The sequence below is a fragment of the Gobio gobio genome, assembly GCF_949357685.1.
Source record: "Gobio gobio genome assembly, chromosome: 25".
Lineage (NCBI taxonomy): Eukaryota > Metazoa > Chordata > Actinopteri > Cypriniformes > Gobionidae > Gobio > Gobio gobio.
In genome coordinates, this window is record NC_137121.1 from 19,823,259 (window position 1) to 19,841,345 (window position 18,087).

At 38.5% G+C, this 18,087-nt stretch overlaps 1 protein-coding gene across 1 annotated transcript in view; it reads left to right on the plus strand.

Annotated features, from left to right (window-relative positions):
• The window catches only part of LOC307121229 (transcription initiation factor TFIID subunit 4), a gene marked incomplete at its 5' end in the record, with an annotated part of 52,828 nt that extends 35,125 nt beyond the window's left edge, over positions 1 to 17,703 (plus strand). Inside the window, one exon of the mRNA XM_079808757.1 lies at positions 14,638 to 17,703. Within this exon, the coding sequence (XP_079664883.1) occupies positions 14,638 to 14,811 (174 nt within the window). The 3' untranslated portion in view covers positions 14,812 to 17,703. The remainder of the gene's footprint in view (positions 1 to 14,637) is intronic.
• Positions 17,704 to 18,087: the final 384 nt, after the last annotated feature.

Genomic DNA, 18,087 nt, shown 5'->3' on the forward strand with positions numbered 1-18,087 from the left:
CTCTCTTCATTTTCATTCCATCATTTCTGTCTTTCACATCAAACTCAACGTTGCCTTCGGCGGTGCCTCCCCCAACATGTGCGCAGAAACTCGCGCACACACTGCCTCGATGTGGAGCAAAATGAATATGACTTTTCTAAAGGGGTCGGTCCTCGCCCAGAGGTCCATGGCTTGGCCTGCTCTGAAGGGTCCAGTCAGAGATTTCATCACAGCAATGTGCCTGAAGGGCAGCATGGCCTGGAGCGGCAGGCAGCCATGTCATAATGGCTCCACTCATTCTTCCCCCACCCCCGTGTCCTGACAGCAAAATACCTCGTCCTTGCTCCCCGTTCGCTCTCCGTACACTTCCTGCGGTTTTGTTCTGCGAGGAACTTTTTCAGCGACGTAGAGATAAAATACTCAAGTTCTTGTTTGCAGCGGTTGAGGAAAGGGTGCAGTTTTTTGCTTGCCCTTTGTCTGGGCTCAACGCCCTTGAGGCGGTTTGTTGTTTGATTGCTATTCCGTCTGTCTTTGGGTTGATGAAGCGTTTAGGCCAGAGGGCGGCCCTGCAGGACTGCTCGAGGGTAGATTAGTCACAAGGGCAGGTGATGAGGACGTTTCTGAAGGGCGAGTTTTAGGGCACGCTGTAATAAAGGCCGCTGAGTTCCTGTGGGCCTGCATACCAGACTGAGCCTGGGGGCAGATCACACATGAGGGTTCAGAGTTGAGCTGTCCTAACATGGGCAGCCCATATTAACATGTTCATCTTAGTCCTGAGGCCAGGGGGAAGAAGGGGACAACGGATTGAGAAGCAATCCATGTGGAAAAAGAGGAAGAGAAGCTGTTTTTGTATTGTCTGGTGCACTTCTTATACTATTATTGTTTTGGTTTTTTTGAAGATCACCATGATTCTTGACCAAACTAACTATCAGGATCTTTACCCGCATGTGTTTAAGTGTAACGTTGGTTGTAACTTTCAGTTCGATTTGTGAAGAGTGTAATACACCTTCATTGTGTTATAAAACTTTACTTAAAATTTTAGGGGGGGGGGGGGGGGATTCTTGGCATCCACTAACCACAAGCAAATTCTCAGTCCACATGCATTCCGTAACATGTTGGCTTTAACTTTCAGCTCAAGTCAAGAAAAGAGAGTATTGTGAGTAGGAAAAATGGAGACGAAAAGCAAGAAGAAATGTATCTCTCGTACAGAAAAGGAGAATGAATATACGGTTGCCCTTCCCTGCAGCAGAATTAACAGGCATCACATGGAAAACAATCTCAGCCCCGGCTATGAAAGAGAGGAGAGGGCCATTAAAAGCAGCCTGAAGGGATGGACTGGACCCAATATCACTAAAGCAAGCTCTCACTCACTGAAGTGAGGGCTCGCTCACAGGCAAAGAACCGTGCAGAGTTCTATAGCCACAATTAAAATCTCCCCCTCTGCCAGATCGGCCAGAGGGCAGAGACTGAATGGGGGGAGGGAGGGGGACGTGGGGGCAGACATGGAATACCAAAGGCAGATTGAAATGTGTAGCCAGTAATGAGCTCTACCAAAGCACAGATTTTTGCAGCAGTGGTCTAAAGTTTAAACATTACCAGTCATTGAACTGAGAGTGTGGTTGTTCTGTATGTATCGTTAAAGGGACCGTTCATGTGAAATTTAACACTGTCATCTTTTACTCACCTTCATGTTGTTTTAAACCTGTATCACTTCTCTGCAACACAAACTTCATATAGGCATGCACAACAGATCAGTAATTATATATTCCCTATTTTTACTTTATTTGACTAATTTTACTTAGATTTACTTCTAAGAAACACTTCAATTTAAAGCTAGTGTGAAAATAACCTGTTTTCTAATGCATGCTATTGATCTTTATTGTGAACAAATTATCTGTGTATGTTTCTTTTTTGCAATTTTGACCTTGTAATTCTTGATCAAAATTGTTGTTTCAGAAAGTTTCAGATCTGTCTATGCATGTTCTCTAGAGATTTCTCGAAGTATGCAGACTTCTCCATTTATTTAGTCTGCTTAAACTCATCCCTTTAAAAAAAAAAAAATCTGTCCCATCCTACTTTTCCCCCCGATATTCCGTTTTGTACAGTATTCACAATACGGAAGAAAAGATTTGTTGCTATTTACATTTCATTGCAAATTAAATTTTTAGCAAATCTCAAATCCCCCCCCTGAATTCACAATTGATTTGTTTTATTTTTATTTTATTTAGACAAAAAAAAAGAATATCAGTGCATCCCTTAATATCAGTAGGCTCCCATTTTCTGTCCCCTAACACCTTAACCTTGGCATACACATGATCGTGCTTTATCTCGGTGGTTTGTTACCGTTGTTTAAAGTTGGATCATTATTATAAAATTCACACAGATTCTCTTGTTTCCTGTGGCAGATTTTGCCGGTTGATTGGAGCTCCAGTGTTTTTTCATGCACGGTGATGTGATGAGTCTTGTGTGCGCTATCTGTGGGTTATCTGCATGTGTTTTGACATGATAAGAAGGAGCATGAAGAGTCTGTTATCAGTTTGTAGGGGTTGCGCGGAATAACGTAATGCCAAAAATTGCCTCTTTCTGACCTTAGGCTACCATTACAAGACGTGGAAGGTCTTTGTTAGTGGTTAGGGCTTTGTAAGAGTGAAGATGAGTTCTGTTTTTCTTAATTTTGTATTGATCGAGTCGCGCTTTGACAAGCATTTTTTCAGGTCAAATTGGGTTTATTTGTTCAACCCAGAAAAATCGTAGTGTCTGACTGAAAAGGATTTTAAATTGTAAAGCTAGTTGCTGAAAATTCGACTGAAGATAAGTCCGAAATAATGTAATTTTTAGTTTTTTTTTAATTAGAGACAGATTTTACAGTCATTTTGTTGCAAATAATATTGTATGCAATGAATGGTGGTTTTATAACCCTAATTTATGCATGAAATATTTCTTTGTAGATCTGGATATTACTGCTATATAATTAATTTCAGTAAATAAACCATGTCATCTTTTTGGTTCATCATTGACCATTTTTGACTCAACACGCATAGTAGAAAGCTTGCTTAAAAACACAAGCAATGTGTAACACTTGATGGATTTACTGTAGTTTGTACAGGGAGTTGACAAAATGGAAAATCCCTTGCAGTATGTAGCTATGATCAAATGAAGAGCAGGGCCTCCAGAATATTTTCAGTCCTTCTTGGAATACTGTTCTAAAAGTCTTGATGTGTGAGGAGTGGAATATTGCATCATTCTCCATGAGGAAAAGTACCTTGAAGGATGAGAGAGATGGAATTTGCCATTCCTACTGTGTGCTTGAGAACTTCACATGATGGTCCGGGTTTGATGATGCTCAGATTGGGAACTTGGTGAGACCTGAGACTGCATCTGATCTTATCTTGGATTAAAACGTAACATCCAACCATACACCTGTCTGCATGTAGGAGAAAAGAAGAAGCATAGATCTTCAGAACTTCCATTTCGCAATTACCATACGTTTCAGCTTTCATGACCAGTTCATGTTCAGCGTGTCTCGGAGTACTTTTACTACTCGCTGTTCTATGTTGCTTGGATTGTGATCATCTTGTTTTGTGTAGCCGCTCTTAGCGTAGCACCCTGTTTTACCTGTTATCTACATTTCAGTTCCAATAATAACAGCACAATAGACCTCAAAGAGGAACGTTTGTTCAGCCATCAACTCTTTTAGAATGCAAGTGCATGCTTTTCGCCAGCTTATAATGATGCCCCTCTATTTTGCCCACATCAATGAAAAAGCATTCGGCTCCGTCAACAAAGTCAAGCCTTTGGCGCTTTTAAGATGCCCATCTCAGAAATTAATTACCTCCCTTGTTAATCTTCACTAATTAAAATTGTAAGTTTATTGGTTCATGATGGCCATGGAAGGACAACACTCACCAAGTTCCCTCCAACTGCAAGAGTTTTGAGAAAGTTGCCTTTAGTGACACCAATCAGAACAGTAGGAGACTCTTTTGGATTCATAGCTGTTGAGACAAGAGTTTTTACCTCCTTTTTTCAAGAATTTTACTTTTGTACCCACATATGGTGACATCCTTTTGTTTCTTCCTTTTTGTTTTGGGAGGAAAGAAAACAGTTGGTCCAAGATTAGCTGCAGAGGTTGCCTACATGTAGACTAATCCATTAGTGTGGATAGGTTATTGGCTTCCTTTCTGCTGCTCAAATGGAAACCCATTAACGGAGGTAATGTGTGCCTCTGGCGAAGCCCACGGCACGGAGGCAGTGGAGGGTGTATGTCTCATGGAGCAAACACACACTGGTGTTTAGAAGACTAACAGTCTCCTGAACCGATGAGCCAAATATTTCTTTCACTGTCACTTTCTTTCTCTGTTTTTTTTTTTTCAGTTAATTTTTTATACTTGTCCTCCTTTAACTCTTTTCTCTGTCTTTTACTCTATATATCTCATACTTTTCTCTCTCTCTTTCTCTCTCACACACTCACTCTCTCTCTCTCTCTCTCTCTCTCTCGCTCTTTTGCTTTCTCCTGACGCTCTCTGGCTGACACTGGCTTGGGTACAGAGTCACATTGATCTGTGAAAAATCCTTCAGGCAATCATGAAATATTAAATTCAAGTCATACTCTACCACTTCTCTCCTTTCTCTCTTTCGTTCCCTCTCTTTTTATCGCTTTCCTTCACGATTCGCCATGTCCTTCCTTGCATTTAGTTTGTTCGCACTCCATTTCATCAGTTGGAACAAGTTACAACCTTGCACAAGTCACACAGACTGATCTCTATCTGCGTTTTAAGCGTTTGCTTAAATCTTAAATGTAAACACCTTTCTGGAGTTTAACTAGAACAGTCAGTTGCAAAGATTTCTTATTCAAGGATTCAATAGCATTTATTTGTTGTTACTATAAAAATAAAAACAAAATGGTTGTCTAATTTATGTTAATCATCTGATTTGTATGATTATATTTTAGATAGACCATGGGCGTGCGTTACCTCAGTTGCTATACACATTGTGGTTGTGAACATTTATACAAATTGAGGAAACGTTGATTTTGTCGATTTATATATTTTTATTCCTCGGTTGTTATATACATTGTGGTTATTAATTTCTTCATATTTATTCGTATTGTTGCATTTAAGAGGAAAGAGAGTGCAGATCTATTTCCGTTGTATTTGTTGATAGTTTAAAGAGTAAAAACATCTGTGAATCTAAATGGTTATATACATTGTCTTAGATTTCCTATCCTTAATTTTTTTACGTTTTTCTTTCTCCCCCACTGCCAGAGATCTCTGGTTGGTTGTGTAAATAATCTGTTTCATATTACCGCAATGACCCTCTGTGTGTGTAGAAGCCAGAGGGGTATTGGCACCATCTTGGCTTACCCTCCTGATTCCCTCAAGCTGTTCAGCTACCATTACAACTCATGCTATTGCTCTTTATACATTGTGTTTATTCTGGATTGAAACACAGTAGGAGTGCATTTCGCCATTCGTAATGCAACTGCAACATTGTTTATGTTAAATCCATTCCGTTGATAAGCGATGTCATATCAACTTAAAGTTGAGACACAAAATCAGTAGTAGTGGAGACATTCACCAACCAGTCCACTGTAATGGAGCATTTTTTGTACTCCAAAAAAAGACTGTTTTAAAGACCATCATGCTACAATCTTTGTTGAGCTACTTCATGTGTTTGTATAGCATCGCCCTCAAGCTTAATGTGTACCTTGTAGCCATGTAAGCTGTTGACAAGTGCTCTTTTTTTTATACAGGCAACACAATGTGGGAGAGCTGTTTGAATTGCAGGCAGATGTAGGCAGAATGTTCACTCTCCCGCAAGTGCTGCCTGAAGCATCCCGGTTCTTTGTGCTGAGAGAGTGAAACAGGGCGAGAAAGGGATATGCTGTTTCTAAAATGTGTGCAGAATATTTGTGAATTTGCACCGGGGATATTTACCACACAAATTCGACATGCGTACATTGTCAGAGAGTCAAATTAGACACTTAAATTATGCTTTATCATGAAAAAAAACAGAGTTGGAAAGGTGTGGAGATGTCAACTCCTACAGCCCGGATGAATCACATTATGTTGCATCTTCTGACATTCATATCTGATCCAAGTGTTCGTCATACATGCTGCACTTTTGTTTTACTGAAAATACGTTTTGGTGGCTATTAGCAATGATTATGGCAGATTTGAGAATTTAATATATTGATATGCTAGTGATGGATATCTAGTCCATTGACTAGAACATGTGCCATATCTAGAGATTTGGGGTGGGTTCTTTTAATCGATAATGTGATCAGCTACCACCAAGAACACCCTAGAAAAACCATAGCAACCACCCGGAATACCCCATAACATGCAAAAAAAAAAACTCAGAACAGCTAGCATGGTATGTGGTTGTTAGGGTGTTTCTTGGGTTATCTAGGTGCATTTTACCAACAGCATAGCAACATACTAGAAAACTTCTAGAAAAATAGCATGCAATGTGGTTGTTAAAGTGTTTCTTGGGTTATCTAGGTGTTTTACCAACTGCATAACATATTAGAAAACCTCTAAAAAAAATAGCATGTTATATGGTTGTTAAAGGAACACTCCACTTTTTTTGAAAATAGGCTCATTTTACAAGTCCCCTAGAGTTAAATAGTTGAGTTTTACCGTTTTTGAATCCATTCAGCCGATCTTTGTATCTAGCGGTAGCACTTTTAGCATAGCTTAGCATACATCATTGATTCTGATCAGTCCATTAGCATCTCATTCAAAAAATGACCAAAGACACTTTCAATATTTTTCCTATTTAAAACTTGACTCTTCTACAGCTACATCGTGTGCTAAGACCAACTGAAAATGAAAAGTTGCGATTTCCTACACCTATAATATGGCTAGGAACTACTTTCTCATTCCTGCGTAATAGTCGCGGATCTTCGCGGCCGTACCATGGCTGCAGCGGCACAATGATATTACAGCGCCTGAAAGTAGCCCCCAGCTAGGTAACTTTCAATGCGACCGGCACTAAGTTTGTGTAGTTGCATAGAAAGTTTCAGGCTTGCAGCCGACAAATTGTGTTGTGGATTTACCTGTGTGATTAGCCATGGTTCTGTGTGTTGTAAAGGGCTGTGATAGTAAGTCGAAGGTGTATACTACCACCATGTTTCACAGAATACCAACGAATCATTGCGCCGCTGCAGCCATGGTACGGCCGCGAAGATCCGCGACTATTACACAGGAATGAGAAAGTAGTTCCTAGAAGTAACTGTACTGGCACACAATGTAACTGTAGAAGAGTCAAGTTTTAAATAGGAAAAATATTGAAAGTGTCTTTGGTCATTTTTTGAATGAGATGCTAATGGACTGATCAGAATCAATGATGTATGCTAAGCTATGCTAAAAGTGCTACCGCCAGATACAAAGATCGGCTGAATGGATTCAAAAACGGTAAAACTCAACTATTTAACTCTAGGGGACTTGTAAAATGAGCCTATTTTCAAAAAAAGTGGAGTGTTCCTTTAAGGTGTTTTAGGTATCTTTAAATTTGTGTTTTTTAACAACTTTATAGCAACATGCTAAAACCACCATAGAAAGGCAATAGCAACCACCCAGAATGCCCCAAGTTTTCTTCAGAGGATCTAGTTTTATCTACTCCATTAGTGGCTGAAACTCTCAATTAGATTTTTAGTAAATGAAGGCGGGGGAAAGAATTTGGATTCAGGGTTTGTATAGTATATTTGTATATATGCAGTGTTGGGCACGTTACTTTAAAAAAGTAATTAGTTATAGTTACTAGTTACTTCTTACAAATAGTAACTGAGTTAGTAACTGAGTTACATCATTATAAAAGTAACTAATTACCAGGGAAAGTAATTACTGCGTTACTTTTTTTTTCTTTCAAATGTTCAAATATGTCAAATAATTTGGATGCCCCCAATATTAGATATGTTAAATGAATGAATTGGACACTAAATAGAATAAATTATTATTATAAAACATTGTACATTAATGTGCACTATTGTAATGTTGCTGTGGGACAATGTGAGAGACACCTATCAAATTCAATGCATTATTGTAAATATTATCAGTAGGCCTACTATAGTGTAAATATTGTGTAAATATTATCAGTATTATACTTTCCTGTGGTAGTGGAGCTCACGTTATCACTTGGGTTTTTAGCCACTAATTTTGTGGCATATGATGATGTGAGGCGCTTCAGAATCACTTGCCACCGGCGTGGAGAGACTCTTTCTTCCTGGGCATAAGTTGCACGTTACTTAAATATTTTTACCTTTCACCTCAACGAGGGAAAAGTAGCGCTTATACTTCCAATTTGCGAAAGCTACCTTTGAAGTCGTTGGACTATCGCTGAATGTGTGTGCGTCATAGGTGTGTGTGTGTGTGTGTGTGTGTGTGTGTGTGTGTGTGTGTGTGAACCATAGACCGTGAAAAAAAATAGGTGTGAACTCAACCTATCAACTTCAACCTTGTCTCCCACCCACCAATCATCATCAGTTATGTGTACCACCGCACCCACCCCCAACACGCATGGCTGGTGCGCGCGCACACTCACACACACACACACACACACACACACACACACATTGCAGGTCCGACTGACAGAGAGCCTGTTCGGATGAAAAGCGCTTCAGTGAGCTCAATTATAGTAACGCGACTAACGCCGCATTTTTTTCCCTCAGTAACGCTAACGGCGTTGTAACGAGAGAAACAGTAATTCGTTTGATTACTCGTTACTGAAAAAAATAATTCCGTTAGTAACGCCGTTTATCTGTAACGCCGTTATTCCCAACACTGTATATATGTAGTATATTTATCAATCGGACTAGCATGAGACGCTATGCTACTTTTTGTTGTGTCTGTACTTAATTATGTGGTGAGGTAATGATGGAACACCGCAAAACCTCACATGCTCTTGTTTTGGTTGGGGCCGCAGGCCTGGATTTTATCCCAGCTCTGCCCCTCAGCTCCTCAACTTCACTGGAGGCAAAGGAACTGCAGCTTTGCCACTATTTCACTAATTAGAAAATCCCCTTCCCCACAGCAAGACTTTTTAATTATGTGTAGTGTCAACTACTTTACAGATTTAATCCATGGTTGATACACACCAAACCACTAGGATTGTATCATAAATGGGCTGGAGAAGTGACCATAGTCTTAGCAGCTTTCGTAGCACCATCTTACACTCGTAAAAATATAGGTTCCAAAAGGGGGGTTTTGACAGCAATGCCATAGAACTACTATTTTTGATTCCCCAAAGAACCTTTGTGTGAATAGGTCTTAAAAGAATTTTTTTTTTTCTTAGTGTCAAGAACATCTTAATAATCTAAAGAAGCTTTTGTGCAATGGGATGGTTCCATGGATGTTAAAGGTTCTTCATGGAACCCTCGATGCCAGTAAAGGATCTTTATTTTTAAATGTTCTTCGAGGAAGAAGTTGCGTTTTAAGCGGCCTGTTTTGAAGTCCAACCATGTCCCTCGTAGTTTTGTAATTGCACAAGGTTAGATGGTCCTGGATCAAAGTAAAAGACTGCCATTAGAAAAGCCGGATAGTACAGGGTTAAAGTGAAGTGGAGCAGGGTTGCGTAGCCCCAGGCGGCAGTTCTGCTGAGACTGGGCTGTGTTCGTGCAGAGGCAAAGCGAGTCATTTCCCCAAACGCTGGAGACACACAGAACCCTCAGGCACTCTCTAACCTTTAGAGGCCAGAAGTGCTCACAGTCGTTTGGAGGAATAAGGTGGAGTAATAAGGTTTTTTACTCTCCATTTTGTCTGGAGAGGGTTTTCTCTGTGGTGGTTTGGTCACTTTGAGTTGAAGGGCTTCTCAATTCTAGGGTAGCAGCTTTGGAGCAGAGCTGCTTCTTGCATGGTTGTATTTGTTTTTAAGATTTTAAGACCTTTACGTCTGGTTGAAGGATACGTTTCATGCCGTGCTGCTCAATTCATGGCTTTCAGAGACCTACAAGTGTAAGCTGCCGCATCTCTTCAGGGTTTGGAGTCAGTTGCTCTGGAGGTGTTTGCTGTCCTACACACAGTGAACATGCACAAACACAACTCAAGGGTTTATAACACACTTTAACCCTAATGACACTCGAAAAGATAGCTTGTGCACCCTACACATTCCACTCCACAGCTAATGTGGTTTAAAAAATACATTTCTCTCAGTGCCTGGGGCATGTTAATGCTCACATCTGTAATATATTCATCCATATCTTTACACATTTATGCAGGCTTAACAAGCTCCATCTCTAACGCACCACTAGGATAGTGGCAAAATGCCCTGAGCGTGTTCACCCACACATGCTAACTGTGAAGCGCAGTCTTCCTGTACTGCAATATCGAGTTGAGCAAGTAAAACTGTCTCTTACTAAAGGCTAGAGTTTAGGTGATTACATATTGGATTTTTATTTTTAAAAATGAATTTGTTACTGAGATCTGTTTTGCTCTTTTGTTAATATTTTATTATTGGTCAACGATAACAATTTAGTTAAACCAAGCGGCAAGTTCTTAGAAATGTTATCTTTTGTATTTATTATGGTTTTGAAAAACATTTAGTTTCTTAAAACCGTTTTCATGAAAAGTAGAATTTTATGATACAAATGTTTTTCCTAATACCTCGAATACATGCAAGTGTATACATCCCACTTATATTTAAAATGTTTTTCAAGGTAGAACGTATGCAAATATCATGAATTATTCATTTATAAATATCATGTTTTTGGAGTCACATGCCTTGTCAAATTATCTGATCTTTTAAGAAACACGCATTGGGGTCTGCAGGGATTTCTTTCTATGGTGTCATTTCCTGTTTTATGTCTACATGTTGTTTGCCGTATCATTTATATACCATTGCAGTATTTAATAATATTTTGAATTGGCTTGTTATATTTTCAGTTTAGAAATGTTTGGCATTTTTATTAGGTTTTGTTTTTACCATATATCTATTAAGCTTAGGTTTTTTTTTTTTGTATTGTTCAGTTGCCTAGGTCAGGAGTTTTCAAACTGGGGTCCGGGGACCCCCAGGGATCCTCAAGAACGTTCTAAGGGGTCCCCAGAAAAGACAAAGCAAAAATGGATAAAGTCTACCAAACATTCTAACTGTTTAATTTCTAAATGTGTTTTGCCATATTCATACTAGTAAGTTTTTCTCACTATAGTCCCCTTTATCTTGATCACTGGGCTTCTTAATGCAGGACGTTAAGCTGCTTACATACATTTATTCTGAAAGTTGCTTTAATATTTTTTAATTGTAAATGTTCTTTAATTGTAAATGTACTTAATACATCCAACATTAAGTATAGCCCATTTAAGGTTGGAAACAATATGTTGTATTTATAATGTTACACTTGCTATTTATCTTACAGTTTAAATGTTTTTTTATACATAAAAATATATAGATGGATTTTAGGAAGGGGGTCCCTCATAAAAGATTCATCATATTTGGGGGTCCTTGGCATCATAAAGTTTGAAAACCTCTGACCTAGGTAATATTTAGAATTTTAATTTTTCATGTAATATTTATATTTTATTTTATTTCAGCTTTATTTAAATTAACAAACAATTTTTCATAATTTTTTTTTTTTAATCATCATCAACAACAACAACACTGGTTGGTTGTCCCACATGCCGCCACTTGCAAAAGTTTTGTAATTTTAATATAAAAGATATTAATATTTTAACAAAATAGCTTTTGGTTTTTCTCAAAGAAATAGTAATTTTGCCAAACTATAGCTTTTCCTTTCAACAATTTTCTTTATTATAATATCAGGACATGTTTACAGATTTTTTATGCACGCTTTAACAATATGAAATTAATCTTAATTTAAAAATGGAGGAACATGCTCATTATAGAAGTGGTGTATTCAGGTATACGCCACTTCTGAATCACGTGTGTCATTGACCCATTTATTTGAAGTTTAAGACCTCATTCATTAGTGTTTATTGATTTGATGTTTGCAGACCATTGTGTGGCATCAGATCCTGAAATCTCGCACTAGCTCGTTACATTTCTCCACACACACATACAGCATCCAGTGCTCGGCATTGATTTCAGGTTTATTTAAGCGTGTGCAATATGTAACCAGTGGCTTACTATCACATGATCATATCTTGTACTCAACTTCCTGGAACGGTCTCTTCTGGGTGTGGTTAAATTTTGGCATTAATGTCTGATTTCAGTATCGCATTTCATTCTTCCCTTAAAGTGCTCCTAACAATTTTCGAATAATGAGCTAACATTAGCGATGTACAAGGCCGCGCACCGACCTGCCCGCGTAAACATGTCGTGAGCTTTGCCAGCCCTGGGTGTGTGTGAGAGTCGGAATCATCCAGGGTGTGTAAGAGCATGTATGAGGGTGATATAGATCCCACAAAGCTGCACGTTGTTTCTGTAGGGTGTGGTGTGTGTTTTGTGCCCAGAGGCCGTCTTACACCTTCTCACGTATACTTAGTATTCAGTGAAGGTTGGAGACCCTAACCTCATTCCAGCCGAGTGATGTCACGCTATAGACCCCCTGTACGGCTGATGAATACGATACACATGCGATCTTCCTCCCTCCTCCAGTAAATTGGATGTAAGGTCTTTCCCCTCGAGGTGGACTACGTAAATAATCTTAATGTGGAGACAGCTGCTCATGAGCCCTCCGTTTCATTGACTTGACTAGTAATATCTACGCATAGATTTTATTTGAATGATCTTTGTTTTCTGTAAGAGTTTGGCTGTGATCTTGCTCTTTCACACTCACATTTGTTTGAGTCAAACCTGAAGAGGAACTGCTTTGAGATACTGTAGTTGAGATCAAAAGTCTGCTGCCCGGGGCATGAGGTGTGGTTCTCTAGCCTCGAGCTGGGAACAGATGATCACATGTTGTGCAGGTGTGCTGACAAACACAAAAGCACAAAACCAGAGGATCTTTGATGACTGCTAGGGTTTTACTGCAGAAATGTTTGAAAAAAAAAAAAAAATCTAATCAAGGCCAGACTGATTCGTCTCAGATTTAATTAGCACAAAGTCTTCAGGTCTTTGCTGCTTTAATTTTGGGTTTTATTCGATTTATTCATTTTTGACTCTTAAATAAACCCAAACCTTTTAGCATAATCTTTTCTTTTTTTTTTTGTCGTTACCATTTTAAATTTACCACAAAACAATCTGACCTAATCAAATCTTTGAGAATAAAAAAGAAAATGTTTTTATTTATTTTTTTTATTATTATTTTAAATGAAACCCAAAGCAATCCAACTAATCCAGTCTTTGAAAGATTGTTGATTATTTTAAAGGGGTCATGAACGGCTTTAAAAAAAAGAAGAACTATATTGTTGTCTGAGGTCAACTTATGACGTTCGTGTGGTTTTTACATTCAAAAACATAATGAATAAGTAACTATTTTCTACCCATGGTTTTGAGCCTAGCTCCTGGAACGCTTGGTTTGGGCGTGCCGCATTGAAGACTTGGAAGTATGATTGGATAACCGTTTTGCATACACCCACTGCTATGATTGGATAACAGTTTTGCATATTATAATGAGCTTCGGCTCCCCAGTCATTACACGTGTGGAATTGTTTTGAAAACTTCCAATGTGTAGAAACGGCAACCGGAATGATTTGCCCACAGGGCTCGCAAAATGTCTTTATCAAACAATCACAATGATTTATCTCTCATCCACCCGCAATTAATTGGAATTTTATTTTGTATTACTTGGCCAGCCCGATCCATGGATATAACGGCAAACTGTGCAAAACACACAAACACGCGTGCATTTTGCTATTTAAGTGCGAGCCCTGGCCCATACATGTTCGATTCTGATCACGAATGGCAGGACAATGAATCAACTCAAATACAAAGCTTTTGATAGCGTGGAAGTAATGTTTAGTTAGACACGTACATAATCAGTAGATATCAAACCTAACAGTGCAATTTATCACATATAAAAAAAACTAAAACATTTTTTACTCGCATAATTGTGTTGCATCATTCCTGTCAGATCCAGAAGCCACAATATAGTTTTTTAATCTCATCCTGTCTGCAAATCCTGCAAAGTCTCTTGTTTACAAACGAATCCACAGTGAAATGAAGCGAACGAATGCAATGTCTTCCCCACGTGTGCTGGATCCTCAGTAAAAATAAAGTTCAACCAGGCATTTGAAACATGCCATAAGCTTTATTGCTTGGAAGTTCGATCCGGTTTAGCTCCACGTAGGCCTCTTACTTATCTAACATGCCAGGTACGAGTCAGTGGGCGGGGCCACAGAAGCGTTGGTCTTCTTCTGTTGAGGCTGCGTTTCACTGCTCTTTGACGTCACGGGGGCACATACGCAGATCGAGCTGTCAATAAAAGCTTTTCTTTGACTTACAAGGACGTTTTCAGCTCTGAAACTTACAGGATACTCTATTACCATGACCTTTTATATATCAAAAGCTCAAGGGAAGGTTGTTTTCTCAATTCATGACCCCTTTAAGTTAAACACAAACACAAAATAATGTGACCTAATATTTGAGAATCATTTATTTATTTTATGTAATGCTATAAGTTGTGAGAGGGTAATTGCAGAGCAGAGATTTTATACAGCAAAACAAATCAAAATAACAGCAAAGATATATCAAAATAATAATAATTCAGCGTTTGTCCAACTGTGTTGTTAGATAGACCTAACGAAATCTCTCATTATTCCCATTCAGTGTCCTGCGGGCTCCTCTGGATCAGCGACCGGTTCTACCTCATCCTCCACATCTTCAGTCCGGCAGACCCGTCAGCGCATCACCCGGGTCAACCTCAGGGACTTGATCTTCTGCATGGAGCAGGAGCGAACCACAGCCAGGTCCATGTTGCTCTACAAGGCCCTTCTGAAGTAGCACTGATTCAGTGAGATGGATGAGATCATCCACCCTAATGGTACTCCACCTGCTCGAATCTCAACGTTCAAGTCTTCCCCTCCTTCTCCGCATTCATCTCCGGTTTGTGCCTTCAGACTCACCTGTGGCATGAACTCTTTGATCAGTACGAGCGTGTTGCTGTGAAACTTCCAAACGTGGCCGTTCTGGAGATGAGAAGGTTCTGGAAAAGCACGCAAGGCGGCGGCTGTGGACACCATGTGATTATCCCCTTTGGGCGACCCTTTTAAGGTTTTATTTCCCCTTTGTTTTGGATTAATGAGCCATCATTTTGAGCAATGTTGATCTTTTTATTCATTAACTTGAACTCGGACTGGTTTTACGTTTCAGGATAGAGATTGAGATTTGTTTTATATGAATAGTGGCTGGACTTGTTTTTAACAGAGAGCCTCATTTGCAATAGAGACACTGGAAACGTGAATGCAAAGTTTTAGAGGTCTAACGAGTCGGGAGTATTTTTAGTAACTTATAAGTAGCGCATCTTTAAGTCTCTGAGGAAACGTGTGGATGTTTTGGGGGGTTTTTTGTTACAGATTTATGCAAAATGAAGAAACTCTGTGTTGTAAAACACTGACTGTCTTTCATCCTATTGGATGGTCTTTTGAAATTCAGTGACAGTTTTGTCTCGCACACTCAGTGTGGGGTTATATGTGTGTACGGTTTCACTAGTGTCTGTGTTAAGTATACTGTGAAATGGTGCCTTAAGTGGCCCTCCTAGGGCACCATTGTTTTCGAATCAAACCCACGGCATGGAATTATCTAATATGCTAATACTAATATGCATCGCTTCAACAACGATTCTAGAGCAGGATCTCTCGTAACTTATTTGTGGAGAAATGGCAGGTTGTACGTATTGTTAATTTGACCGTTTTTTTTGTTTTTAAATGCGTTAAAAATGAGGTGGTTTTCACAGACTGCAGTAATGATTTTAAAATACTAATGTTGCATTTTGGATCCTGTACTTTTGTGAATACAATAAATTTAGTATCTGTCATTGGGCATTATTTTATGTCTCAAATAGCGAATATTTGTATACTGCCCTTTATGACATGCAGTAGGAGAGGAAATGACATTGTTTGACATGTACGTTTTGCCGTTGTACAGATGTATGTTGGGGGACAACGTTCATGTCGTGTGCAATGATTCCTTTGAGATCTGAGGCTAAATCTTTTTCCATCACTCAGATTGCTTTTAATTCGTATTGTTTGTGCTGACGTTTGGACAAACAGTATTGTTGATCAAGGGATTGTCTTTTGTCTAAAAAACATATCTATTAGAATTTCTATTTTTGCTAAATTTAACAATTTTTGAATGTTTGGTTGGTTTGGAAAAAAAGTGCTCATCTCTATTAAATTTGTACTTTTGTAAAAGAATAAAGTTCCTAATTATACTTCTGGCATGACTTTCTTTGATGTTTGTTTTACATTAATGGATGTCAAAGTCAACGTGGAATCGAGATGAATACACTTTCTTCTTGTGCAAGATTTACTAAAAACAATCATAATGCATCAACTTTATTTGGCTGACCTCACTTAGGCCACACAGGCTGTTGGTTAATCAATGTTAATCAGAATACGTCCTTGCATCCTAACATTTTGACAATAGTTGATGCGCAAATTTATGCAAGTAAAGGATCAAAGAAATGGGGCAATTTTTGGTCCCTCTTTATATCAAGTGTCTTTAAAATTTAAATTAACAGGGTTTTTACGGTCGTGAAAGGAAAAGTCATGATATTTTAAAATGGCGATTTTTCAGGCCTGGAAAAGTTTTGGAAAAAATAAACATGAAAAGGCAGAAAATTTGTTCAAAATATTTCTATAATGTAATATGTTTAAGTGATGATATTGGTTAAACAAACTACAATCCTTAATCCATCCGACTGCGTAATTCCATCAATTTCGTTTTGCAGCGTTGAGCATTATAACCAATCCCACACGTTTCTGTTGAGCTTTTGAATGTGTTGGCCAATCAGAGGCGTTCAGATTAGTCATCGCTGAAACAAGTGCGCTGATTGAATTCTGACTGAAACTCGTGAAGTCTCCCATCACAAACTGCAGATTCGATTCATGTCGCATGTCTTCCGTGTGGAGTGTTTGTGAGAGTGTTAAACAACATTAATATCATTATTACAATATCAAGAGCATTGATTGACAATAATGATCCTGTAATGAGTTCCTGTTCATTTGATCATTAATGAGTAACATTAAACCGTGTGTAAATAAACATTTATGCTATTTCAGATGCAGCTTCATGTTCCACCTTTGCAGTGTAAAGACGGCTTTTGTTAATGGTGAACTTGTATTGGTAACAGTCTATATAGTATTCTGACTGAAGTAATTGGTTAAATTATGTCAAAAGTATTTGAAATACGACAACAAAGGTAATCATAAATATTGCCCTTATGAAGGTAAAAAAAATGCCCCTAGAAATCAATTACAATGCCCTTAATGGAAAAGTTCATTTCTGCCCCTGGCATGGGGTAACGTGGCAGTTGCAGTTTGTTACTTGCAGGTGTAAATTGCAGAAATAAAAAAATTAACTTGACTGTTTTGGGGGAATTCAAATAGGGGTGTTATCTGCTGATGATGTGCTAAAATAGGAGGCAAAGCTATATTCAAATCTTAGTTAGTAAATGTTGTATTCCAAAAGTTTGTCTCTGGCACTGCCACCTTGAAAGGTTCCGGTTACTGTCAGTGTTACAGGACACTTTTATCTACATATTTTACATTGTTGCTTCCCATTGATGTATGTTAATCCGTTGCTACACGGTGGAGTTCTGAGGATCAGACACATTATTTTATCTAACCGTCTCACTGGTGTCAGCGCTATTTAAATAAATGTTTATTTTGTATTAAACTGCATAGCTTGTCATTAATTTAAGATATAATGTGATTTGAAAATTTAACATGGATTTTGTTGGACTTATTTTACATGTATACACAGACATTTCATGGAATGTCAATGTCATAAATATTTGCCTCAAAAGTCATGGAAATGTATTGGTAGAAGTGTGCATGAAGCCTGGTTAGAGTATAGCGTTAGGGGAACGTTGGAATATAACGTATTGGGGATGTTAGGGGAACGTTAGAATATAATGTTTGGGGAATGTTAGACTATAACATTAGGGGAACGTTATAGGATATCATTAGAATATAATGTTAGGGGACCGTTAGAATATAACTTTAGGGGAACGTTACAGGATAACATTAGGGGAACGTTAGAATATAACTTTAGGGG